This window comes from Salvelinus alpinus, chromosome 26 (assembly GCF_045679555.1).
Source record: "Salvelinus alpinus chromosome 26, SLU_Salpinus.1, whole genome shotgun sequence".
Taxonomy (NCBI): Eukaryota; Metazoa; Chordata; class Actinopteri; order Salmoniformes; family Salmonidae; genus Salvelinus; species Salvelinus alpinus.
This window is the reverse complement of record NC_092111.1, coordinates 24,633,651-24,661,619: the sequence shown is the minus strand read 5'-3', so window position 1 is coordinate 24,661,619 and position 27,969 is coordinate 24,633,651. Positions and strand designations below refer to the sequence as shown.

At 46.6% G+C, this 27,969-nt stretch overlaps 2 protein-coding genes across 42 annotated transcripts in view; both read left to right on the top strand.

Moving 5' to 3' along the window:
* The window catches only part of clasp2 (cytoplasmic linker associated protein 2), a 99,359-nt gene extending 88,872 nt beyond the window's left edge, over positions 1–10,487 (top strand). For all 39 annotated transcript variants that reach the window (XM_071368452.1, XM_071368449.1, XM_071368473.1 and 36 more), the window contains 6 exons: positions 1,435–1,618; positions 3,266–3,462; positions 3,542–3,670; positions 3,852–4,058; positions 8,565–8,681; positions 8,873–10,487. In XM_071368452.1, the coding sequence (XP_071224553.1) occupies positions 1,435–1,618; positions 3,266–3,462; positions 3,542–3,670; positions 3,852–4,058; positions 8,565–8,681; positions 8,873–8,950 (912 nt within the window). In that variant the 3' untranslated portion in view covers positions 8,951–10,487. The remainder of the gene's footprint in view (positions 1–1,434; positions 1,619–3,265; positions 3,463–3,541; positions 3,671–3,851; positions 4,059–8,564; positions 8,682–8,872) is intronic.
* A 2,681-nt stretch (positions 10,488–13,168) lies between these two features.
* The window catches only part of ubp1 (upstream binding protein 1), a 30,132-nt gene continuing 15,331 nt past the window's right edge, over positions 13,169–27,969 (top strand). The window contains exons 1-12 of one of the 3 annotated variants that reach the window (XM_071368492.1): positions 13,169–13,395; positions 14,032–14,247; positions 16,427–16,584; positions 16,764–16,840; positions 16,954–17,059; positions 17,169–17,275; positions 17,372–17,524; positions 17,868–17,978; positions 18,171–18,278; positions 27,375–27,478; positions 27,556–27,610; positions 27,768–27,861. In XM_071368492.1, coding sequence (XP_071224593.1) covers positions 14,132–14,247; positions 16,427–16,584; positions 16,764–16,840; positions 16,954–17,059; positions 17,169–17,275; positions 17,372–17,524; positions 17,868–17,978; positions 18,171–18,278; positions 27,375–27,478; positions 27,556–27,610; positions 27,768–27,861 — 1,189 coding nt within the window. In that variant the 5' untranslated portion in view covers positions 13,169–13,395; positions 14,032–14,131. Of the gene's footprint in view, positions 13,396–13,424; positions 13,600–14,031; positions 14,248–16,426; positions 16,585–16,763; positions 16,841–16,953; positions 17,060–17,168; positions 17,276–17,371; positions 17,525–17,867; positions 17,979–18,170; positions 18,279–27,374; positions 27,479–27,555; positions 27,611–27,767; positions 27,862–27,969 lie in introns of those variants that run through there. The other 2 variants (XM_071368491.1, XM_071368490.1) reach the window with 2 other exon arrangements.

The window sequence follows — 27,969 nt, the reverse complement described above, 5'->3', positions numbered from 1 at the left end:
AACATTACTGCGGGGACTTGCTTCCATTCAGCCACAAGAGCATTAGTGAGGACGGGCACTGATGTTGGGCGATAAGGCCTGGCTCGCAGTCTGCGTTCCAATTCATCCCAAAGGTGTTTGATGGGGTTGAGGTCAGGACTCTGAATAGGCCAGTCAAATTCTTCCACACTGATCTCGACAAACCATTTCTGTATGGACCTCGCTTAGTGCACGGGGCATTGTCATGCTAAAACAGGAAAGGGCCTTCCCCAAACTGTTGCCACAAAGTTGGAAGCACCGAATCATCTAGAATGTCATTGTATGCTGTAGCGTTAAGATCGTTTCCACTGCTCCAGAGTCCAATAGCAGCTTTACACTACTCCAGCCGACTCTTGGCATTGCACATGGTGATCTTAGGCTTGTGTGCGGCTGCTCGGCCATGGAAACCCATTTCATTAAGCTCCCGAAAAAACAGTTATTGGGCTGACGTTGGTTCCAGAGGCAGTTTGGAACTCAGGAGTGAATTTTGCCAACGAGGACAGATGATTTTTACGCACTTCAGCACTCGGCGATCCATTTCTGTGAGCTTGTGGGGCCTACCACTTCGCGGTTGAGTTGTTGTTGCTCCTAGACATTTCCACTCCACAATAACAGCACTTGCAGTTGACTGGGGCAGGTCTAGCAGGGCAGAAATCTGACGAACTGACTTGTTGGAAAGGTGGCATCCTATGACAGTGCCACGTTGAAAGTCACTGAGCTCTTAAGTAAGGCCATTCTACTACCAATGTTTGTCTATGGAGATTGCATGGCTGTGTGCTCGATTTTATATACCTGTCAGCAACGGGTGTGGCTGAAATAGCTGAATCCACTAATTTGAAGGGGTGTCCACATACTTTTGTATATATAGTGTAGGTTGTGATGGGAGTATCATGCGTGTGTGTCCAAGTGCGTACAGTATGTGAGATGTTATTAATTATGACACCCCTCTCCATGGTATGTTCCAAGGAAGGGCTATGTCCAAGCTGACATTTCCTCTAGAAGTCAGTCTGAAACCTGACTCGCCCACCCATCCTCAACCTGCCAATCAGACTGACTCCATCACCTGACCCGTCAGGGGGTTTTCTGGTTTGAGTGAAAATATTAACAGGAACTGTAACAGATCTCATATCTCTCCTCATTCCATCCACAGAATGATCAAAACCCTATCCTAACCCACACACACCACTGTGTGTGCGTGCATGCGATGACCGCATTTGACAGCGCTTACATTTCTGTCTATGTCTGTCTGAATCATACCACCGTGTGTGTGTGTGTGTGTGTGTGTGTGTGTGTGTGTGTGTGTGTGTGTGTGTGTGTGTGTGTGTGTGTGTGTGTGTGTGTGTGTGTGTGTGTGTGTGTGTGTGTGTGTGTGTGTGTGTGTGTGTGTGTGTGTGTGTCTCCCTCCCCCTCCGTCAGGGTGGTAGTGCTGGTGCTGACCAGGTGGATGTAGGTCGTACAGCTCTGGACAACAAGACGTCTCTCCTCAACACCCCCCTGCTCTCCTCTTCTCCCCGGGTGTCCCGTGACCCCTTCACTGACTCCCCCTTCAAACACAGCGTCATAGATACTTCACTAGACGAATCAGACCAGCAAACTGACGGTACACACAAACACACATACAGTACCAGTCAAAAGTTTGGACACACCTACTCATTCCAGGGTTTTTCTTTATTTTAGTACTGAAGTCATCAGAACTATGAAATAACACAAATGGAATCATCTAGTAATCAAAAAAGTGTTTAACAAATCCAAATATATTTTATATTTGAGATTCTTCAAAGTAGCCACCCTTTGCCTTGATGACAGCTTTGCACACTCTTGGCAATCTCTCAACCAGCTTCATGAGGAAGTCACCTGGAATGCATTTCAATTAAAGGTGTGCCTTGTTAAAAGTTAATTTGTGGAATTTCTTTTGAGCCACTAAGTTTTGTTGACAAGGTAGGGGTGGTATACAGAAGATAGCCCTATTTTGTAAAAGACCAAGTCCATATTATGGCAAGAACAGCTCAAGTAAGGAAAGAAAAACGACAGTCCATCATTACTCTTAGACATGAAGGTCAGTCAATCCGGAAAATGTCAAGAACTTTGAAAGTTTCTTCAAGTGCAGTCGCAAAAACCATCAAGCGCTATGATGAACCTGGCTCTCATGAGGACCGCCACAGGAAAGGAAGACCCAGAGTTACCTCTGCTGCAGAGGATAAGTTCATTAGAGTTACCAGCCTAAGAGAGGCCTCTCAACATCAACTGTTCAGAGGAGACTGTGTGAATCAGACCTTAATGTTCGAATTGCTGCAAAGAAACCACTACTAAAGGACACCAATAAGAAGAGACTTGTTGGGCCGAGAAACACGGGCAATGGACATTAGACCGGTGGAAATCTGTCCTTTGGTCTGATGAGTCCAAATTTGAGACAGCCGTGTCTTTGTGAGACGCAGAGTAGGTGAACGGATGATCTCCGCATGGGAGGTTACCACTGTGAAGCATGGAGGAGGAGGTGTGATGGTGTGGGGGTGTTTTACTGGTGACACAGTCAGGGATTTAGTTAGAATTCAAAGTACACTTAACCAGCATGGCTACCACAGCATCCTGCAGCGATACGCCATCCAATCTGATTAGTGGAACTTAGTGGGACTATCATTTGTTTTTCAACAGGACAGTGACCCACACACCTCCAGGCTGTGTAAGGGCAATTTGACCAAGAAGGAGAGTGATGGAGTGCTGCATCAGATGACCTGGCCTCAACAATCACCTGACCTCAAATCAATTGAGATGGTTTGGGATGAGTTGGACCGCAAAGTGAAAGAAAAGCAGCCAACAAGTGCTCAGCATATGTGGGAACTCTTTCAAGACTGTTGGAAAAGCAATTCAGGTGAAGCTGGTTGAGAGAATGCCAAGAGTGTGCAGAGCTGTCAAGGCAAAGGGTGGCTACTTTGAAGAATCTGAAATATATTTTGAGTTGTTTAACACTTTTTTGGTTACTACATGATTCCATATGTGTTATTTCATCGGTTTGATGTCTTCAGTATTATTCTACAATGTAGAAAATAGTTAAAATTAAGAAACTCTTGAATGACTAGATGTCAACTTTAGACTGGTACTGTATATTCATTTACACTAACACACACATATGTATTCATATACACACACACACACACACACACAAAATGTCTTGAAGTGTAATATGGGATAGATACTGATTGCCATCAATTTATCAATCTCAACCCTTTTTGGCTGTTGCCCCTGACAGACAGCAGCATTGACCAATCGGAGCTGGTGTCTGAGCTGCTGAAGGAGCTGTCCAATCACAATGAGCGTGTGGAGGAGAGGAAGGCAGCGCTTTGTGAGCTCTTGAAGCTGATTCGAGAAAACACCCTGCAGGTCTCCTGGGATGAACACTTCAAAACCATCCTTCTGTTACTACTGGAGACGCTGGGGGACAGAGAGGTACACACACACACACACACTCAATATGTGCATCAATGCAACAAACACACTTTGACCAAACTCTCTCTCCCCTCTTCAGCATGTGATCAGGGCGTTAGCTCTGCGTGTTCTGAGGGAGATTCTGAGCCGCCAGCCCTGGAGGTTTAAGAACTACGCTGAACTCACCATCATGAAGGCCCTGGAGGCGCACAAGGACCCACACAAAGAGGTACACACACACACTCTCTGTATAACACACACGCACGTACACACACACTCCTTATAATATACACACACTCCATATAATCACTCTCACATACACTCATACATTCACTCTCCTACTGTCGTTCCTGTGTGTGTATAGGAGCTATTGTAAATCGGGTACTATAACCCTGTTCCTGTGTCTGTAGGTGGTGCGAGCGGCAGAGGAGACTGCAGTCATGCTGGCGTCGTCCATCAGTCCAGACCAGTGTATCAAGGTGTTGTGTCCCATCATCCAGTCAGCTGACTACCCCATCAACCTGGCTGCCATCAAGATGCAGACTAAAGTTATAGAGAAGGTCCCCCATGAAGGACTAGTCAGCATGCTGCCTGAGATAGTCCCCGGACTCATACAGGTAACACACACACACACACACACACACACACACACACACACACACACACACACACACACATACATACAGGTAGCACACACATACATACAGGTAGCACACACATACATACAGGTAACACACACACACACACACACACACACACACACATACATACAGGTAACACACACACATATAGGTAACACACACACACACATACAGGTAGCGCGCACACACACATACAGGTAGCACGCACACACATACAGGTAGCACGCACACATATACAGGTAACACACACACATACAGGTAACACACACACATATAGGTAACACACACACACACATACAGGTAGCGCGCACACACACATACAGGTAGAACGCACACACATACAGGTAACACACACACATACAGGTAACACACACACATACAGGTAACACACACACATACAGGTAACACACACACACACATACAGGTAGCGCGCACACACATACAGGTAGCGCACACACATACAGGTAGCGCACACACATACAGGTAGCACGCACACACATACAGGTAGCACACACACACACACACACACACACACAGGTAACACACACACACAGGTAACACACACACATACAGGTAGCACACACACACATACAGGTAGCACACACACACACAGGTAACACACACACACACACAGGTAACACACACACACACACAGGTAACACACACACATACAGGTAGCACACACACACATACAGGTAACGCACACACACATACAGGTAGCGCACACACACATACAGGTAGCGCACACACACATACAGGTAGCGCACACGCACATACAGGTAGCGCACACACACATACAGGTAGCGCACACACACATACAGGTAGCGCACACACACATACAGGTAGCGCACACACACATACAGGTAGCGCACACACACATACAGGTAGCGCACACACACATACAGGTAGCGCACACACATACAGGTAGCGCACACACACATACAGGTAGCGCACACACACATACAGCGCACACACACATACAGGTAGCGCACACACACATACAGCGCACACACATACAGGTAGAACACACACACATACAGGTAGCACGCACACACATACAGGTAGAACACACACACATACAGGTAGCGCACACACACACAGGTAACGCACACACACACAGGTAGAACACACACACACACACAGGTAACGCACACACATACAGGTAGCACACACACACATACAGGTAGCACACACACACACACAGGTAGCACACACACACACAGGTAGCACACACACATACAGGTAGCACACACACATACAGGTAGCACACACACACACACAGGTAGCACACACACATACAGGTAGCACACACACACACACATACAGGTAGAACACACACACATACAGGTAGAACACACTAACACACACATACAGGTAGCACACACTAACACACACACATACAGGTAGCACACACTAACACACACACATACAGGTAGAACACACACATACACACATACAGGTATAACACACACATACAGGTAGCACACTCACACACAGGTAGCACACTCACACACACACATACAGGTAGAACACACACACACACCGGTAGCACACACACACATACAGGTAGCACTCACACACACACAGGTAGCACACACATACAGGTAGCACACACGCACATACAGGTAGCACACACTAACACACACATTCAGGTAGCGCACGCACACACACATTCAGGTAGCACACACACACACACACACACACACACACACACACACACACACACACACACACACACACACACACACATACAGGTAGAACACACACACACATACAGGTAGCACACACACACACATACAGGTAACACACACACACACCCACACACACATACAGGTAGCACGCACACACAGATACAGGTAGCGCACACACACAGATACAGGTAGCACGCACACACACACATACAGGTAGCACGCACACACACACACACACACATACAGGTAGAACGCACACACACACATACAGGTAGCACGCACACACACACACACACACACATACAGGTAGCACACACACACACATACAGGTAGCACACACACACACACATACAGGAAGCGCAAACACACACACATACAGGAAGCGCAAACACACACACATACAGGAAGCGCACACACACACACATACAGGAAGCGCACACACACACATACAGGAAGCGCACACACACACACATACAGGAAGCGCACACACACACACATACAGGTAGCGCACACACACACACATACAGGTAGCGCACACACACACACACATACAGGTAGCGCACACACACACACACATACAGGTAGCGCACACACACACATACAGGTAGCGCACACACACACACATACAGGTAGCACACACACATACAGGTAGCACACACACATACAGGTAGCACACACACACACACAGGTAGCACACACACATACAGGTAGCACACACACACACACACATACAGGTAGAACACACACACATACAGGTAGAACACACTAACACACACATACAGGTAGCACACACTAACACACACACATACAGGTAGCACACACTAACACACACACATACAGGTAGAACACACACATACACACATACAGGTAGAACACACACATACAGGTAGCACACTCACACACAGGTAGCACACTCACACACACACATACAGGTAGAACACACACACACACCGGTAGCACACACACACATACAGGTAGCACTCACACACACACAGGTAGCACACACGCACATACAGGTAGCACACACTAACACACACATTCAGGTAGCGCACGCACACACACATTCAGGTAGCACACACACACACACACACACACACACACACACACACACACACACACACATACAGGTAGAACACACACACACATACAGGTAGCACACACACACACATACAGGTAACACACACACACACCCACACACACATACAGGTAGCACGCACACACAGATACAGGTAGCGCACACACACAGATACAGGTAGCACGCACACACACACATACAGGTAGCACGCACACACACACACACACATACAGGTAGAACGCACACACACACATACAGGTAGCACGCACACACACACACACACACACACATACAGGTAGCACACACACACACATACAGGTAGCACACACACACACACATACAGGAAGCGCACACACACACATACAGGAAGCGCAAACACACACACATACAGGAAGCGCACACACACACACATACAGGAAGCGCACACACACACATACAGGAAGCGCACACACACACACATACAGGAAGCGCACACACACACACATACAGGTAGCGCACACACACACACATACAGGTAGCGCACACACACACACATACAGGTAGCACACTCACACACAGGTAGCACACTCACACACACACATACAGGTAGAACACACACACACACCGGTAGCACACACACACATACAGGTAGCACTCACACACACACAGGTAGCACACACATACAGGTAGCACACACGCACATACAGGTAGCACACACTAACACACACATTCAGGTAGCGCACGCACACACACATTCAGGTAGCACACACACACACACACACACACACACACACACACACACACACATACAGGTAGCACACACACACACATACAGGTAACACACACACACACCCACACGCACATACAGGTAGCACGCACACACAGATACAGGTAGCACGCACACACAGATACAGGTAGCGCACACACACAGATACAGGTAGCACGCACACACACACATACAGGTAGCACGCACACACGCACACACACATACAGGTAGAACGCACACACACACATACAGGTAGCACGCACACACACACACACACACACACATACAGGTAGCACACACACACACATACAGGAAGCGCACACACACACATACAGGAAGCGCAAACACACACACATACAGGAAGCGCACACACACACACATACAGGAAGCGCACACACACACATACAGGAAGCGCACACACACACACATACAGGAAGCGCACACACACACACATACAGGTAGCGCACACACACACACATACAGGTAGCGCACACACACACACACATACAGGTAGCGCACACACACACACACACATACAGGTAGCGCACACACACACATACAGGTAGCGCACACACACACACATACAGGTAGCGCGCACACACACACACAGGTAACGCGCACACACAGGTAACGCGCACACACAACGCACACACATACAGGTAACACACACACATACAGGTAACACACACACATACAGGTAACACACACACATACAGGTAACACACACGCATACAGGTAACACACACGCATACAGGTAACGCACACGCATACAGGTAACGCACACACACACATACAGGTAGCACACACACACACATACAGGTAGCACACACACACACACAGGTAGCACACACACACATACAGCTAACACAACCTCGTTATTCAGGGTTATGACCCACTGTCATGTTATGGAGGGCTATAACCCTTCTGTCGTGTAATACAGGCTAATAACCCCTCTATGTCATGTTATGCAGGGTTATGACAACTCTGAGAGCAGTGTGAGGAAGGCCTGTGTATTCTGTCTGGTGGCCCTCTACGCAGTCATAGGGGAGGAGCTAAAACCTCACCTCAACCAACTGTCTGGCAGCAAAGTGAGTGACCATGCCCACTTCCTACTAACCAGACCCATTATCTGTGTTCCAATACATCCACGCTAGCATACTTAATTCTTCAATTCATCAATTCATTTTAAATTACTGGATCAGGAGGATTCCAGAAGAACTGCTTCAGTTCTACAACCCAAACTCTCTTCCGCCTCTCCCCCTCTCTTCTCTCTCTCCAGTTGAAGTTGTTGAATCTGTACATCAAGCGTGCCCAGTCCGGCTCCAGTGGTGGTGAGCCCCCAGCAGACAGCCTATAGAACAGATGAACAGCCCACGGGACAACTATGGAGCTGCACTCTCCCTCTGGAGACTTTTAACACAGACACACAAGGACACACTCTTACATGGATGCACAAACACATACATGCTTACATGAACACACATGTGCACTTACTTACACGCTTACATGAACACACATACGCTTATACGTACATCTGCTTACACATAAACATGCTGATAAGAAGGCTCTGACACACACACACTGTCCTGGACCCCCCCCTCCTGTTACCTCCAAGTCGCCTACTGCAGGGCACTCTGCAATGCACTCTGGGAGGAGAGGAGTGTTGTAGTTCCCCTCACTGACGTTGAAGATCCAACCTGCTCTCTTAGATTCACCCCAGACGTCGACACACCTCGCCCTCTGACCCCGATCTCACTCTGAAGCCTCAACGCTAACGGTTTTAACTTTGGTTTAACTTCCTGATTCTAGTAGAATAGGGGAGGGGCCGGAACAGCAGCATGATGTAGCCACACCCCAGGCAGGACAAATAGATAGAGGGAGGGAAGCGGGTAGAGGAGCATGTATGTGTGTGAGAGGAGGGGGGTGTATATCTGTGGTCAGTCCGTTATAGTGGTTGAGTGGGTTTTAGCCCCTGAAACTGAAGGCAAATCTGAAATGGCACCCTAAACCCTACGTAGTGGACTACTTTTGGCCAGAGCTACATAGTGCCACCACATACAGCTCTGGTCAAACTATAGGGAGTAGGGTGCAATTTCGTCTCAAAGCATTCTCTGTCCGTCGAATGGTGATAGTTCCACCCTGTGGCAGTGGGAACATGGTACGACCTTCCCTGCACAGCACTAATGCTCATAAGCGGGTCACAGTAGATCATAACTGCTCTTAGCAGCTACGTAGGCAGTGAGTGTGAGGAATAGGAGGCATAATGTGCTTGGCTATGCATGACGATGATTTTAACAAGATCTTTTTATCCGGAGCCTATTAACTGTCACAGTAGAAGGGAGGGGGTGAAATTAAAGTTAATGATGTCCACCCCTTTCAGAGAAGTCCATGGTACCTTCCACTGCTCCCCGCCATGTCTTGGATGAGCTCATTTCAGACAGAAAGAGGGGGAGAGGCTTATATACATCAAACTATGACCAGACATGGCTTATTATTATTAATATTATTATTATCACCTAGTGGATATGTAACTATACATGATATTATAAAAAATTTAATAATATCCGATAATGACGTCATTTAGGAGAGTCCCTGAAGGACGTGTGCGCTCTGCGTCCTGATCTATTTTATTTTCTGTTGCGCGTTCCGTAGTCTCTCTCACGTTAGTTTCCCCACCGGGGAGACATGTATTATTTACTGATCAGAAACTGTCGAGTCACCTTTCGCCCCCTCCTTCTCTTCTTTTTGCTTTCCTCGCTTCTGCTTCCTCTTGTTGTCATTCTCTCCCTCTTCTTGTGACATTCTAGTCTTCACTGTGTTTCCCTCAGTGCATTTACAAAGCTGTGCTTACAATAAAATGAAAAATAAAGAAAACTTGTACAGACCATAATAAACATGGTTTCTGTCTGTTACTGTGAGGGACAACTGTTCTGCTAACACACACACACACACACACACACATACACACACACACACACACACACACGTGTTCTACAATTAAACCAAGTCGTGTCCCTTGCGCACTGACTGGAATCAACTGGTAATTATTTACCAGAGGACAACACAGGGAAGATACTTCTGCTGGACAGTGTGTGTGAATGTGTCTAAATGTGAAAGCTGCAGGATAGATGGTCAACGTGAAAGCTGCAGAATAGATAGTCTACCTGAAGCTGAACTATAACCTCGTATTAGGCTCGGAATGTGTGGTTGGGAGAGGTAACTTCAGTAGTAGGCTGTTGTAGTAGTTGTTACTGGATCTGTCCTGGAAGGACAATGTGAAAAGAAAATATCTAAGCCAGTAGAGAACAGTTTGGGTTGTCCCTTTAATGTGAATCCGGACCAAATGTGTGGCCTTTCACATTTCCTCTCAAACTTAATTGAATTCTCTTGTTTATTTTGATCCAGTTCAATGATCATACAGTGCAGAATGGAAAGTATTCAGACCCCTTCACTTTTTCCACATTTTGTTACGTTACAGCCTTGTTCTAAAATTGATTAAATTAAATGGTTTCCTCATCAATCTACACACAATACCCCATAATGACAAAGCGAAAACGTTTTTTAGAAATGTTTATTTGCATAAGTATTCAGACCCTTTGCTATGAGACTAGAGATTGAGCTCAGGTGCATCCTGTTTCCATTGATCATCCTTGAGATGTTTCTACAACTTTGAGTCCACCTAGGGTAAATTCAATTGATTGGACACGATTTGGAAAGGCACACCTGTCGATTTAAGGTCCCACAGTTCAGTGCATGTCAGAGCAAAAACCAAGCCATGAGGTCAAAGGAATTGTCCGTAGAGCACTGAGACAGGATTATGTCGAGGCACAGATCTGGGACAGGGTACCAAAAAATGTCTGCACCATTGAAGGTTCCCAAGAACACAGTGGCCTCCATCATTCTTAAATGGAAGAAGTTTGGAACCACCAAGACTCCTCCTTGAGCTGGCCGCCCAGCCAAACTGAGCAATCTGGGGAGAAGGGCCTTGGTCAGGGAGGTGACCAAGAACCCGAGGTCACTCTGACAGAGCTCCAGAGTTCTGTGGAGATGGGAGAACCTTCCAGAAGGACAACCATCTTTGCAGCACTGCACCAATCAGGCCTTTATGGTAGAGTGGCCAGATGGAAGCCACTCCTCAGTAAAGTCACATGACTTCCCACTTGGAGTTTGCCAAAAGGCACCTAAAGGACTCTGACTATGAGAAACAAGATTCTCTGGTTTGATGAAACCAAGGTTTAAGTCTTTGACCTGAATGCCAAGCATCACGTCTGGAGAAAACCTGGCACCATCCCTATGGTGAAGCATGGTGGTGGCCGCATCATGCTGTAGGGATGTTTTTCAGCGGCAAGGACTAGGAGACTAGTTAGGATTGAGGGAAAGATGAACGGAGCAAAGTACAGAGAGATCCTTGATGAAAACCTACTCAGGACCTCAGACTGGGGCGAAGGTTCACCTTCCAACAGGACAACAACCTTAAGCACACAGCCAAGACAACGCAGGAGTGGCTTCGGTACAAGTCTCTGAATGTCCTTGAGTGGCCCAGCCAGAGCCCGGACTTGACCCGATCTAACATCTCTGGAGAGACTTGAAATTATCAGTGCAGCGACGCTCCACATCCAACCTGACAGAGCTTGAGAGGATCTGCAGAGAAGAATGGGAGAAACTCCCCAAATACAGGTGTGCCAAGCTTGTAGCGTCATACCCAAGAAGACTAGAAGCTGTACTCGCTGCCAAAGGTGCTTCAACAAAGTACTGAATAAAGGGTCTGAATACTTACGTAAATGTTATATTTCTGTTTTTGCTTTGTCATTATGGGGTATTGTGTGTAGATTGGGGGGGGGGAAATAATTTGAACCATTTTAGAATAAGTAACAATGTGGAAAAAGTTAATGGGTCTGAATACTTTATGAATGCACTGTTTGTGAGGCATGGGATATTGGAATAACACTATGTTGGAGACCAAAGTTCATAGCAGTTTCTATATTCACAGGTTAATATGTGACATTATCTGATTCTTAACTCAAGATAAGGGTGGGTAGTCCTGCTATTGCATGAGTGAAGATTCATGACTGATTTATGTTCTTTATAAATGCACACTGACCTCTTACAGCATGAAATCCAGACACAGGGTTAGTGGTTAACATGTGTGTCCTAAAGAGCCTCTGTGTCCCCATCCCAAATATCTCTAACTACAATCACTCCCACTAAATATATCTGAATTCACTTCTGTTGGCCTTGGTCCAACACCGCATCTATCCATTCCTCTCTTTTCTATAATAGGAACACAATGTTCTCTGGGAGCAGAGGGGTGTGAACATGCTAGCCTGTAGTAGCTGACTATTTTCACTGATTTATGATGTCTCGGTTGAATTATGCATTTGTGTATTATGATTATGTCAATGTATGTGATGGGTTGCCTGTGCCTGCTATGAACTGGTCACATCGGTGTTATAACGTCGATGGGTTGACGAAAGCTCCGAGGGAGCCCATTGGCTGAGCTGGGTGCGCTTGGCACCAGAGCGGCTCTCTGATTGGCCCAGAGACTCTGTGGCATCTACTGCGGCTGGAAGTTTTTTTTTTGGTTTTGTGAGGGCATAGTCTGTTGAGAAGCCATGTTTATGCTGGCTGCTTTTGTGACAACTGCCACTCTTCTGATGTTTAAAGACTCTTATTTAACCGGCCGGGAACTGTAGCCCTGGTCACACAAGTCCGCGATGAAAAAAGGAGAGAGGTTTCGGAGGGCACAGGAAGCGCTGGCTGCGACCTTCGCATAGGAGGATTCCAAACATCCGTGAATCAAAAGCAAGTGAAGTTTGCTAATGCTACTAGCCTGTAAATGCTAGCTAGTTAATTCAGACGGACATTGCGTGTGAATGCGGTGTGTGGACTGTCAACAACATCCCCCTGCAATTACGTAATGTTGCTAGCTAGGTGGCTAGCTATGGCTGGGTTTGGGATGTTACGGTGTGCCATGTCGCCGGCGAAATTGACTTTCGAGGACCGCAAGTGAGCTAACTAGCGCTAGCTGGGTAGCTAGCGTTAGTGGTGCAGGGTTTCGCTAGCAAACGGTTATTTAGCATGCTGCTGGTAATCAACCCAACGTAATTGTTGTGGATTCTGTTGTTAACTAGCTAGCTAACGTATGTCTGTTAACTTTACCTAGCTAGTTAGTCTGTTTGTTGTCTTCACATCAGTCCAGATTTCTACTTTAACTTGCCAGCCATATTGTAACCAATTATGGCGATATATCACCCGGCTAGTGGAGCGCTATCAGTACACTGTTATTCGATCTTCAGTTAGCTACCTACAGTAGTTATCTAACAGCAGCTAACTAGCCATCTTCTTAGCCAACCACCAGTAGCTAGCAGTTAGCCAGTAGTAGCAAACACAACTATCTAACTAGCTACCTTGGTTAACTTTCTCTTAAATCTTCTTTAGTCCACCAGCAGCGGTTTATTCTCCCGCTAGCTGCGGTCCCTTCCCCGGAGGCAATCTGGCGGCCCTTCGGCTAGAGGCGGAGGAGAAGGAGCTGGGGGCCATGGCCTGGGTGCTGAAGATGGACGATGCCACCATCGAGTCAGGGCTGGTACACGACTTCGATGCCAGTCTGTCGGGCATCGGGCAGGAGCTGGGGGCTGGCGCATACAGTATGAGGTTAGAGAGACCGTTTGGTATACAATATAGATATATCAGTGTGTCTGGACATGGGATGGAAGCTACAAACAGTTCCCACTATGTCTCCTAAACCCTGGGATTTACCCAATATGGAGGAATGACATTTTGTGTGTGTTGTATCCCATCCCCTCTGTGTGGTATGTGCGTGTTGGTCTTTGTTTTGGAGTGTGTTGGGATGGAGGGGGCCGTCACAGCAGGTTGCCATGGAGGACAGAGGGCTTAAATACCCTACTAGACACAAAGAGGGAGGAGGGGGAGGGGGGTGTAGAGTGGACAGCGGCAGAATGTAGGGAACATAAACCCTAAGCACAGGGAGGGAGGGGGGATAAGCTCTCCCCCACCACCTCTCTCTGGGTGGCTGTGGCACCTCTTGGAGTGATGACAACATGGTGTAACTGGGGTTACTATTGCAGCAATGAGCTGGGATGCTCAGGGGAGTTTGTAACTGTACCAGTCAGATCATCCACAATGGAAAAGACACACACACACCTTCAGTGTCACACACAGTTATGAAACACCACCCTCACAGTACCTTAACAGCCCTATGTGTGCATGTGTGTTTTCCCCACAGATGTTTTTGTGAAGTAGGTTGTGTTTCTGTGCGAAAGAGTTCCAGGACTGTCAGCTGTCTTATCATGATCCTCCCTGTGTGTGTCTCACATGTTTAGAGAGCAGCTGTGGTGCTCAGTAGGAACAGAATGTCTGTTTGTCAGTGGAGCCGGCTCCTCGTGTGTCAGGAAGCAGATGCAGTTTCCTTGGCAGCAATGCTGAGTGGGGAAGCGGCTTTGCAACTGGCATGCCATGCAGGAGGCATCGGAGTTGGGTTAGGGTGGGACAGGGAGAATACAGTACACTGTCTGCAGTAGTTGTTTATGAGGGGTCTGTTCCAGAGTTTGAATTATACCATGACATTCAGGGGGTCTCTATTTGTTTTTATGTGGGACCTTGTTTGTGTGGACGTGCTTGCGTATGCAATAAACAGTAAATACATGTCGTTTACCGGTAAAAAAACATCCTACCTTTTTAATTTGGCATGAACACAGCCATTTATGATGTTTTCATCTTATTGTCAAACAAATCTCTTCAAAAAAATGGCCTCCCTGCGCATGTTCGTCCACTCAAATAATTCCAGCATCCAAACTGTGCACATGCGCCATTTGATTAATGGAACGAAACATCTGTTACAAATCACAAGTATAATGACATTTGCCGATTGTCATTGGGTCTACACTCTTGTAACCTTAATTTATTGGTGCCTTACTGACAATCAAACCTTTTTTTTGTAGAAAGAAAAGTTGGGACACATGAAATTCCAACTTGTAGCTCAGTTGGTAGTGCATGGTACCTCTAACCCCAGGGTTGTGGGTTTGATTCCCGCAGGGAACCAGTATGAAAATATATGAACTCACTACTGTAAGTTGCACTGGATAAGAGTGTCTGCTAAATGACAGAAATGTAACATTAAATACGGGACCTTCGCGGGATGACAAGTGCACCCACCCACATGGATTGTTTTGTTTAAACCATGTCATGGCAGTGGACTTGTTTGTTTAATTTGGAATAATCTTTTTATTTTAAGATATACCACTCTAGCAGACTAATTCACACTATGGTCTGTTCCAATAGTTCAAGGATTCCTTCCTCTCCCTTCATTGCCTATTTTCTTTCACTGATCTGACATCACTGGATTGATGGAAGCTATTTAGTGAAAAATGTTCACCTATCCAATCTTGTCAGATTATTAGTTTTTACTTCAAGGTAGAGGAGGTCTTCTACAGCTTGACTTGACCTAAGAGCATTATGTGGACTTTAAATTCAGACTGCCAACTCCCCCCACATTTTCAAAGTGAACTTCATTAACCTGAGCTGTTCCAGGGACCATGAACACATTTCTTGGCATATAGAAGAGACTTTGGTTACCCGGGCACACACACACTTCTGCCTGGCGCTAGGATCTGTTAGGGTGAGCTGGGGACAGGCTGTCTGTCTGGAGCTGGTGCCAAGTGGATGTGTGCAGGTTGTCAGACTGGCTCGTGTGTTGTAAAACAGAAAAGTATTTTCCAGTGGGACACTTCAAACTGTTGCTGTTTCAACAGGGCTACTTAGTCTTACTTACCCTAACTATTCTCTCTCCCACCATCTCTCTTTGTCTCTCCAGTGATGTGCTGGCCCTGCCAATCTTTAAACAGGAGGACTCCAGTCTTCCTTCAGACTGTGAGAGCAGCAGTCTCAATCCTCCCTTCCAGTACGTTCTCTGTGCTGCCACCTCCCCTGCTGTCAAACTACACGATGAGACGCTCACCTACTTGAACCAAGGTGACTTACTCACTCACTCCTGTCATGGGAAACTACCTTAACTATGCTGTAAACAAACCCACACTCACATGGTAATGCTTAATAGCTCTCCACCAATAGCAAGAATGGATGTTGTCTGTTTTCAAACAGCAGAGATACACAATCACTCAAACCTCATCTTAACCCCCTCTGTGTCTCAGGCCAGTCTTATGAGATCCGTATGCTGGACAACCGAAAGCTGGCAGAGTTACCAGAGATTAACAACAAGAGTGTCAAGGTCAGAAATGTTAAGATTGCAGCTTTTCTGTGTGCGTGGTTTCTTTGTCGTTGTGTTATGATTGTTGCGGTCGTTGTGTGGGTGGTGTTTCATAACTGTGTGTGTGTGTGTAGAGCATCGTTAGGGTGGTGTTTCATGACAGAAGACTCCAGTACACAGAGCACCAGCAACTGGAGGGGTGGAAATGGAATCGCCCTGGAGACCGTCTCCTAGATATTGGTAAGAACACTTAAGTGTGTGTGTAGCAGTCAGTACATGTGATGCCTTAAGGGGGGGGTGTTTGTTTTTCGTTCTGTATGTAATACTAATTTGTAGTGTGTGTGTGTAGACATCCCTCTGTCAGTGGGTATTGTGGAGGCGAAGGCCAACCCCGCTCAGCTCAACGCTGCCGAATTCCTCTGGGACCTCAACAAGAGAGCCTCCGTGTTTGTGCAGGTAACACACCAATCCACACACACACACACATACACACACTTCCCTGTAGTCACATTGACTCTCCTCTGTCTCTCTTCTCTCCATCTTTGTGTGTAGGTTCACTGCATCAGTACAGAGTTCACCCCTAGGAAGCATGGAGGAGAGAAGGGAGTTCCCTTCAGGATCCAGCTGGACACTTTCAGACAGGGAGACAACGGAGAGTACACCGAACACCTCCACTCTGCCTCCTGCCAAATCAAAGTCTTCAAGGTACCCACACACAGGGCGGCAGGTAGCCTAGTGGTTAGAGCGTTGGGCCAGTAACCCAAAAGGTTGCTAGATCGAATCCCCGAGCTGACAAGGTAAAAATCTGTCATTCTGCAGTTAACAGTTAACCCACTTGTTCGTAGGCTGTCATTGTAAATAAGAATTTGTTCTTAATTGACTTGCCTAGTTAAATAAAACACACACACACACATTCTCTGAACAGTCAATCACACTTACACACTTTGACATACTAAGTCAGATGACAAGCCTGCACCGGATTTAACATTCTGCATTCCCTCTTTCTCTCTCTCTCTCTCTCTCTCTCTTTCTCTCCTCCCCCCCCCAGCCAAAGGGGGCAGACAGGAAACAGAAGACTGACAGAGAGAAGATGGAGAAACGAACGTCTCAGGAAAAGGAGAAGTACCAGCCCTCCTACGACACAACCATACTATCAGAGGTTAGTCAGTCTGGGGGTTTGAATGGCATTTAATTAGGACTGGAAAACTAGAAGGCACTTAAACAGAGTTTGCATGTATTGGAAGTGTCACTTACAGGTATTAGTAGGCAAGTTTTATATTTGTTTTGTTTGCAGTCAGATTGTGAGTGTGCATGTTTGTGTGAAACTTAGTGTGTGTGTGTGTTTGTGTAGATGAGGCTGGAGCCCATCATAGAGGAGGCAGGAGACTATGAGCTGAAGAAGTCCAGCAAGCGGACGCTGCCGGCTGATTGTGGGGACTCGCTGGCCAAGAGAGGCACTGTAAGTGTCCTATATATTATACAGTAAATTAGGGAAGTATTCAGACTCCCTCCATTTTTCCACATTTTGTTATGTTACAGCCTTAGTCTAAAATTGATTCAATTGTCCCCCCCCCCCCCAATCTACACCCAATACCCCATAATGACAAAGCAAAAACAGTTTTTTAGAGATGTTTGCAAATGTATTAAACAAAATTAAAACTGCTTATCAGAGCAAAAACCAATCCATGAGGTCGACGGAATTGTCCATAGACCACTGAGACAGGATTATGTCGAGGCACAGATCTGGGGAAGGGTACCAAAACATTACTGCAGCATTGAGGATCCCTAAGAGCGCAGTGGCCTCCATCATTCTTAAATAACAGAAGTTTGGAACCACCAAGACTCCTCCTTGAGCTGGTCGCCCAGCCAAACTGTGCAATCGGGGGATTAGGGCCTTGGTCAGGGAGGTGTCCAAGAACCCGATGGTCACTCTGACAGAGTTCCTCTGTGGAGATGGGAGAACCTTCCAGAAGGACCACCATCTCTGCAGAACTCCACCATTTTCAGGCCTTTATGGTAGAGTGGCCAGACGGAAGCCACTCCTCAGTAAAAGTCACATGACAGCCCACTTGGAGTTTGCCAAAAGGCACCTGAAAGACTCTGACCACGAGAAACAAGATTCTCTGGTCTGATGAAACCAAGATTGAACTCTTCCACCTGAATGCCAAGCATTCCGTCTCAAGGAAACTTGGTACCCTCCCTACGGTGAAGCATGGTGGTGGCAGCATCATGCTGTGGAGATGTTTTTCAGTGGCCGGGACTGGGAGACTAGTCATGATTGAGGGAAAGATGAACGAAGCAATGTACAGAGAGATCCTTGATGAAAACCTGCTCCAGAGTGCGCATGACCTCAGACTGGGGCGAAGGTTCACCTTTCAACTGGACAACGACACTAAGCACACAGCCAAGACAACACAGGAGTGGCTTCGGTACAAGTCTCTGAATGTCCTTGAGTGGCCCAGCCAGAGCCCGGACTTGACCCGATCGAACATCTCTGGAGAGACTTGAAATTATCAGTGCAGCGACGCTCCCCATCCAACCTGACAGAGCTTGAGAGGATCTGCAGAGAAGAATGGGAGAAACTCCCCAAATACAGGTGTGCCAAGCTTGTACCCAAGAATACTCAAGGCTGTACTCGCTGCCAAAGGCACTTAAACAAAGTACTGAATAAAGGGGCTGATCTTATGTAAATGTGATATTTCCTTAATTTTTTTTATTTCTATATATAAACGTGCAAACATTTCTATAAACCTGTTTTTGCTTTGTCATTATGGGGTATTGTGTGTAGATTGATGAGGGGGAAAAACTTTTTAATCCATTTTAGAATAAGGCTGTAACGTAACAAAATTTGGAAAAAGTAAAGGGGTCTGAAAACCTTCCAAATGCACTGTATATCCTATCCTTGACTTATTCCACATTTTGTTGGTACAGCCTGAATTCAAAATCTACACACAATATCGCATAATGACAAAACGAAAACATGTTTTTGGATAAAAAAAAAAAAATGTATTAAGTTAAATAACAAAAATATCTAATTTACCAAAGTATTCACACCCCTGAGTCAATACATGTTATAATCACCTTTGGCAGCGTTTACAGCTGTGAGTCTCTGGGTAAGTCTCAAAGAGCTTTGCACACCTGGATTGTACAATATTGTCACATTTATTCTTTAAAAAATTCTTCAAGCTCTGTCAAATGTGTTGTTGATCATTGCTAGACAGCCATTTTCAAGTCTTGCGATGGATTTTCAAGCTGATTTAAGTTAATTGTAACTAGGACACTCGGGAACATTCAATGTTGTCTTGGTAAGCAACTCCAGTGTATATTTGGCCTTGTTTTAGGTTATTGTCCTACTGAAAGATGAATTTGTCTCCCACTGTCTGTTGGAAAGCAGGCTGAACCAGGTTTTCCTCTACGATTTTGCCTGTGCTTAGCTCTATTCCATTTCTTTTTATCAACAAAAAAAACTTCCTAGACCTTGCCAAGCATACCCATAACCTGATGCAGATGCCAAGCATACCCATAACCCGATGCAGATGCCAAGCATACCCATAACCTGATGCAGATGCCAAGCATACCCATAACCTGATGCAGATGCCAAGCATACCCATAACCTGATGCAGATGCCAAGCATACCCATAACCCGATGCAGATGCCAAGCATACCCATAACCCGATGCGGATGCCAAGCATACCCATATCAATGAATCCAAGATGGCGTAGCAGTCGGACGTGTCTTTGTCTTGTCTTGTCCCGTGTAAATAGTCCTCGTATTTTTCGTATACATTTCGTATATATTTTAATTTCACTTTCCATCTAGGAACTGAATATACATTCCTACATTCCGCCTCACCCAATGTGGTACGGACCTGCTATTTTTTATACTTTAGAACCGTAACCCCAATCAGAAGCTAGCCAGATAACTAGCTACTAGCTAGTAGTCAGTTAGCCACTGCTGCGGTCTTCACCCTTAACTCGGACACAGCCAGCTTCAGCTCGGGCCAATACCTGCCAGTCTGCAAGCGCGATATCAACCCAGAGCATATAGGACTGCTTTTTCTCTACCACATCACCGGATTCCTGACGCAAGCTCTGGACAATTACACCGTATCATCACAGCTAGCTAGCTGCAACCGAGTGGCTACTACTGGCTAACACCTCTGTCCCGAAGCAAGCACCAGTTAGCCTTGAGCTAGCCTCGAGCTAGGCCCATCTGCCGGCTAGCCGAAGAGGTCTACCAGCGAATTCTTGGGCTACAATACCTCTTTTGCCAATTGGACTGGACCTTTTTTTGCCGACACAGAGCCCTGCCAATCCATCACAACTGGTCTAAATCAGCTACAAGCTAATTTAGCCATTTTTTTGCCGCTGCTAGTAGCTTTTACCTTCTGCACAGACACCAGCCCTGTTATTAGCCTGGATATTACTCACCAATTTACCAGCATCGGACTGTCTCTCGACAACAACGCCGGATTCCTGCCGTAATCCCTGAGCCACTACTTCTGATCCTCACAGCTAGCTTGCAGCTAGCGCAGCTAGCGCCACTGCCACGAAGCTAGCACCAGTTAGCAAACACAATTCTACAATTCACAACCTCTCTTTCGCCACCGCCATCCGGCTTGGATTCTCTGTCGACACGACCACGTCTGAGCAGACCCCCTCCGTCTGAGCAGACCACCCCCCGGGCTACTAACTTTAAACGCCGCGTGCTAGCTTAGTGGAGGCCTCCCTGCTCCATCTACGGATGCCCCCTGGACACTATGATCACTCGGCTACATAGCTGATGCCTGCTTGACTGTCCATTAATTCACGGTACTCCATTCTGTTTATTTGTGTTTTATCTGTCGGCTCTGTGCTTTAACTCAGGATCTGTGTGTAGTTAATCCGACCCTCTCTGCGTAGTCGTCGCCATTTTTACCTGTTGTTGCTGTGTTAGACTAGCACCCTGTTATTGCTGCTGTTATCTTACCTGTTGTTTTAGCTAGCTCTCCCAATCAAGACCTGCAATCACTTTATGCCTTATTGTATGTCTCTCTCAAATATCAATATGCCTTGCATACTGTTGTTCAGGCTAGTTATCATTATCATTGTTTTGGTTTGCAATGGACCCTGTAGTTCCACTCTCCGTACCTCTGATACCTCCTTTGTCCCACCCCCCACACATGCGGTGACCTCACCCATTGAGACCAGCATGTCCAGAGATACAACCTCTCTTATCATCACCCAGTGCCTGGGCTTGCCTCCGCTGTACCCGCGCCCCACCATACCCCTGTCTGCACATTATGCCCAGAATCTATTCTACCACGCCCATAAATCTGCTCCTTTTATTCTTTGTCCCCAACGCTCTAGGCGACCAGTTTTGATAGCCTTTAGCCGCACCCTCATCCTACTACTCCTCTGTTCCTCGGGTGATGTGGAGGTAAACCCAGGCCCTGCATGTCCCCAGTCACCCTCATTTGTTGACTTCTGTGATCGAAAAAGCCTTGGCCTCATGCATGTCAACATCAGAAGCCTCCTCCCTAAGTTTGCCTTACTCACCGCTTTAGCACACTCTGCCAACCCTGATGTCCTTGCCGTGTACGAATCCTGGCTTAGGAAGGCCACCAAAAATTCTGAGATTTCCATACCCAACTATAACACTTTCCGTCAAGATAGAACTTTCAAAGGGGGAGGAGTTGCAATCTACTGCAGAGATAGCCTGCAAAGTTCTGTCATACTTTCCAGGTCTATGCCCAAACAGTTCGAACTTCTAATTTTAAAAATTAATCTCTCCAGAAATAAGTCTCTCACTGTTGCCGCCTGCTACCGACCCCCCTCAGCTCCCAGCTGTGCCCTGGACACCATCTGTGAATTGATCGCTCCCCATCTAGCTTCAGAGTTTGTTCTGTTAGGTGACCTAAACTGGGATATGCTTAACACCCCGGCAGTCCTACAAATCAAGCTTGATGCCCTCAATCTCACACAAATCATCAAGGAACCCACCAGGTACAACCCTAAATCCGTAAACATGGGCACCCTAATAGACATTATCCTGACCAACCTGCCCTCCAAATACACCTCTGCTGTCTTCAATCAAGATCTCAGCGATCACTGCCTCATTGCCTGTATCCGCCACGGGTCCGCGGTCAAACGACCACCCCTCATCACTGTCAAACGCTCCCTAAAACACTTCTGCGAGCAGGCCTTTCTAATCGACCTGGCCCGGGTACCCTGGAAGGATATTGACCTCATCCCGTCAGTTGAGGATGCCTGGTCATTCTTTAAATGTTACTTCCTCACCATATTAGACAAGCATGCTCCGTTCAAAAAATGCAGAACCAAGAACAGATATAGCCCTTGGTTCACTCCAGACCTGACTGCCCTCGACCAGCACAAAAACATCCTGTGGCGAACTGCAATAGCATCGAAGAGCCCCCGCGATATGCAACTGTTCAGGGAAGTCAGGAACCAATACACGCAGTCAGTCAGGAAAGCAAAGGCCAGCTTTTTCAAGCAGAAATTTGCATCCTGTAGCTCTAACTCCAAAAAGTTCTGGGATACTGTAAAGTCCATGGAGAACAAGAGCACCTCCTCCCAGCTGCCCACTGCACTGAGGCTAGGTAACACGGTCACCACCGATAAATCCGTGATAATCGAAGACTTCAACAAGCATTTCTCAATGGCTGGCCATGCCTTCCTCCTGGCGACTCCAACCTTGGCCAACAGCCCCGCCCCCCCCGCTGCTACTCGCCCAAGCCTCCCCAGCTTCTCCTTTACCCAAATCCAGATAGCAGATGTTCTGAAAGAGCTGAAAAACCTGGACCCATACAAATCAGCTGGGCTTGACAATCTGGACCCCCTATTTCTGAAACTGTCCGCCGCCATTGTCGCACCCCCTATCACCAGCCTGTTCAACCTCTCCTTCGTATCATCTGAGATCCCCAAGGATTGGAAAGCTGCCGCGGTCATCCCCCTCTTCAAAGGGGGAGACACCCTGGACCCAAACTGTTACAGACCTATATCCATCCTGCCCTGCCTATCTAAGGTCTTCGAAAGCCAAGTCAACAAACAGATCACTGACCATCTCGAATCCCACCGTACCTTCTCCGCTGTGCAATCCGGTTTCCGAGCCGGTCACGGGTGCACCTCAGCCACGCTCAAGGTACTAAACGATATCATAACCGCCATCGATAAAAGACATTACTGTGCAGCCGTCTTCATCGACCTGGCCAAGGCTTTCGACTCTGTCAATCACCATATTCTTATCGGCAGACTCAGTAGCCTCGGTTTTTCTAATGACTGCCTTGCCTGGTTCACCAACTACTTTGCAGACAGAGTTCAGTGTGTCAAATCGGAGAGCATGTTGTCCGGTCCTCTGGCAGTCTCTATGGGGGTACCACAGGGTTCAATTCTCGGGCCGACTCTTTTCTCTGTATACATCAATGATGTTGCTCTTGCTGCGGGCGATTCCCTGATCCACCTCTACGCAGACGACACCATTCTATATACTTCCGGCCCTTCCTTGGACACTGTGCTATCTAACCTCCAAACGAGCTTCAATGCCATACAACACTCCTTCCGTGGCCTCCAACTGCTCTTAAACGCTAGTAAAACCAAATGCATGCTTTTCAACCGTTCGCTGCCTGCACCCGCACGCCCGACTAGCATCACCACCCTGGACGGTTCCGACCTAGAATATGTGGACATCTATAAGTACCTAGGTGTCTGCCTAGACTGCAAACTCTCCTTCCAGACTCATATCAAACATCTCCAATCCAAAATCAAATCAAGAATCGGCTTTCTATTCCGCAACAAAGCCTCCTTCACTCACGCCGCCAAACTTACCCTAGTAAAACTGACTATCCTACCGATCCTCGACTTCGGCGATGTCATCTACAAAATAGCTTCCAATACTCTACTCAGCAAACTGGATGCAGTTTATCACAGTGCCATTCGTTTTGTTACTAAAGCACCTTATACGACCCACCACTGCGACCTGTATGCCCTAGTCGGCTGGCCCTCGCTACATGTTCGTCGTCAGACCCACTGGCTCCAGGTCATCTACAAGGCTATGCTAGGTAAAGTGCCGCCTTATCTCAGTTCACTGGTCACGATGGCTACACCCACCCGCAGCACGCGCTCCAGCAGGTGTATCTCACTGATCATCCCTAAAGCCAAAACCTCATTTGGACGCCTTTCCTTCCAGTTCTCTGCTGCCTGCGACTGGAACGAATTGCAAAAATCTCTGAAGTTGGAGACTTTTATCTCCCTCAACAACTTTAAAAATCTGGTATCCGAGCAGCTAACCGATCGCTGCAGCTGTACATAGTCCATCTGTAAACTACCCACCCAATTTACCTACCTCACCCCCCATACTGCTTTTAGTTATTTACTTTTCTGCTCTTTTGCACACCAGTATCTCTTCTTGCACATGATCATCTGATGATTTATCACTCCAGTGTTAATCTGCTAAATTGTAATTATTCGATTTATTGCCTACCTCATGCCTTTTGCACACATTGTATATAGATTCTCTTTTTTTTTTTCTACCATGTTATTGACTTGTTTATTGTTTACTCCATGTGTAACTCTGTGTTGTCTGTTCACACTGCTATGCTTTATCTTGGCCAGGTCGCAGTTGCAAATGTGAACTTGTTCTCAACTAGCCTACCTGGTTAAATAAAGGTGAAATAAAATTTAAAAAATAACCCGATGCAGATGCCAAGCATACCCATAACCCGATGCAGATGCCAAGCACACCCATAACCCGATGCAGATGCCAAGCATACCCATAACCCGATGCAGATGCCAAGCATACCCATAACCCGATGCAGATGCCAAGCATACCCATAACCCGATGCAGATGCCAAGCATACCCATAACCCGATGCAGATGCCAAGCATACCCATAACCCGATGCAGATGCCAAGCATACCCATAACCCGATGCAGATGCCAAGCATACCCATAACCCGATGCAGATGCCAAGCATACCCATAACCCGATGCAGATGCCAAGCATACCCATAACCCGATGCAGATGCCAAGCATACCCATAACCCGATGCAGATGCCAAGCATACCCATAACCCGATGCAGATGCCAGCATACCCATAACCCGATGCAGATGCCAAGCATACCCATAACCCGATGCAGATGCCAAGCATACCCATAACCCGATGCAGATGCCAAGCATACCCATAACCCGATGCAGATGCCAAGCATACCCATAACCCGATGCAGATGCCAAGCATACCCATAACCCGATGCAGATGCCAAGCATACCCATAACCCGATGCAGATGCCAAGCATACCCATAACCCGATGCAGCCGCCAAGCATACCCATAACCCGATGCAGCCGCCAAGCATACCCATAACCCGATGCAGATGCCAAGCATACCCATAACCCGATGCAGATGCCAAGCATACCCATAACCCGATGCAGATGCCAAGCATACCCATAACCCGATGCAGATGCCAAGCATACCCATAACCCGATGCAGATGCCAAGCATACCCATAACCCGATGCAGCCGCCAAGCATACCCATAACCCGATGCAGCCGCCTCTGTGCTTGAAAATATGAAGATTGGTGCTCAGTGTTGTGTTGGATTTGCCCCAAACATAACACTTTGTATTCAGGACATTAAGTTCATTTCTATGCCACATTTTTTAAAGTTTTACGTTAGTCCCTTATTGCAAACAGGATGCATACTTTGGAATATTTTATTCTGTACAGGCTTCCTTCTTTTCACTTTGTAGTTACTCCACAATACTATCCTAAATGACAATGTTGTAGATCCATCCTCAGTTTTCTCCTATCACAGCCATTACACTCTGTTTTAAAGTCACCATTGGCCACATGGTGAAATCCCTTAGCGGTTCCTTCTTCTCTGTCAAATGAGTTAGGAAGGACGCCTGTATCTTTGTAGTGACTGGGTGTATTGATACACCATCCAAAGTGTAATTAAAAACTTCAACATTTTCAAAGGGATATTCAATGTCTGTTTATTTTTTCCCATCTACCATTAGATGGCCTTTGCGAGGCATTGGAAAACCTCCCTGGTCTTTGTGGTTGAATCTGTGTTTGAAATTCACTGCTCGACTGAGGGACCTTACAGATAATTGTATGTGTGGGGTACAGAGATGAGGTAGATATGTTAAACACTATTGTACACATTGTGACTAGTTAAACCAAAGTTTACTCCCTAACTTATTTAGGCTTGCCATAACAAAGGAGTTGAATACTTATTGACTCAAGACATTTCAGCTTTTTTTTTGTTCTTTTTTTTTTTTGTTGAAAAACATCATTCCACTTTGACATTATGGGGTATTGTGTGCAGGCCAGTGATACAAAATCTCAATTTGATCAATTTTAAATTCAGACTGTAATATAACAAAATGTGAGAGAAGTCTAGGTGTGTGAATACTTTCTGAAGGCACTATATATTATATAAACATCCTCCACTCCTGTCAAGGCAGTGAATATAATATGTGGAGTGAGTTGATGCTTGGTAATTGGTGACGGTAATGCTCAGTAGTATTATGGCAGTGTGTTGTCTCTCTCTCCTCTCTGGTCAGTGTTCTCCGTGGCCTGATGCCTACATCAGCTCTCCACAGACAGCTGGCCCCTCTTTCTCCTCTACACCGCTCTCCACATACACTGCCTCCTCTGTACCTGACAGGTAGGCCCGTGTGTGAGAGTGAGAAAATTCTGTGTGGACATAGTGAGATAATGCTGACTGTGACTGTTGTATTCCAGTGGCCCCTCGTCGCCCAATCACCAGACAGACCCTGTCAGCCAAGTCGTCACAGAGGTTAGTATACATCACACACACACACACGGACGTGTCTCAAATCCTGTAAAAACTTCTCATTTAACAAAAGCCTCCAGTTTAGGTTGTATTTATGTTGAAATTCATTGTTAACCCCCCCAACACACCCTCTTCTCTTTATCTATATCCCTCTCTCCAGCAGCTCAGTCCTACGGCTACCATCAAGGAGGCTCAGAAGTGGCTTGTCAAGAACCGCTTCAACACATATGCACGACTCTTCTCCCACTTCTCAGGTACACACACACACTTCGCATTGTGTAGGTTATTTTGTAGGCGTTATTAAAGTCAACCTTTTGTAATGTCATCCAGAGATGGCGCTCCTAGTGGCCGGGGACTTTAAT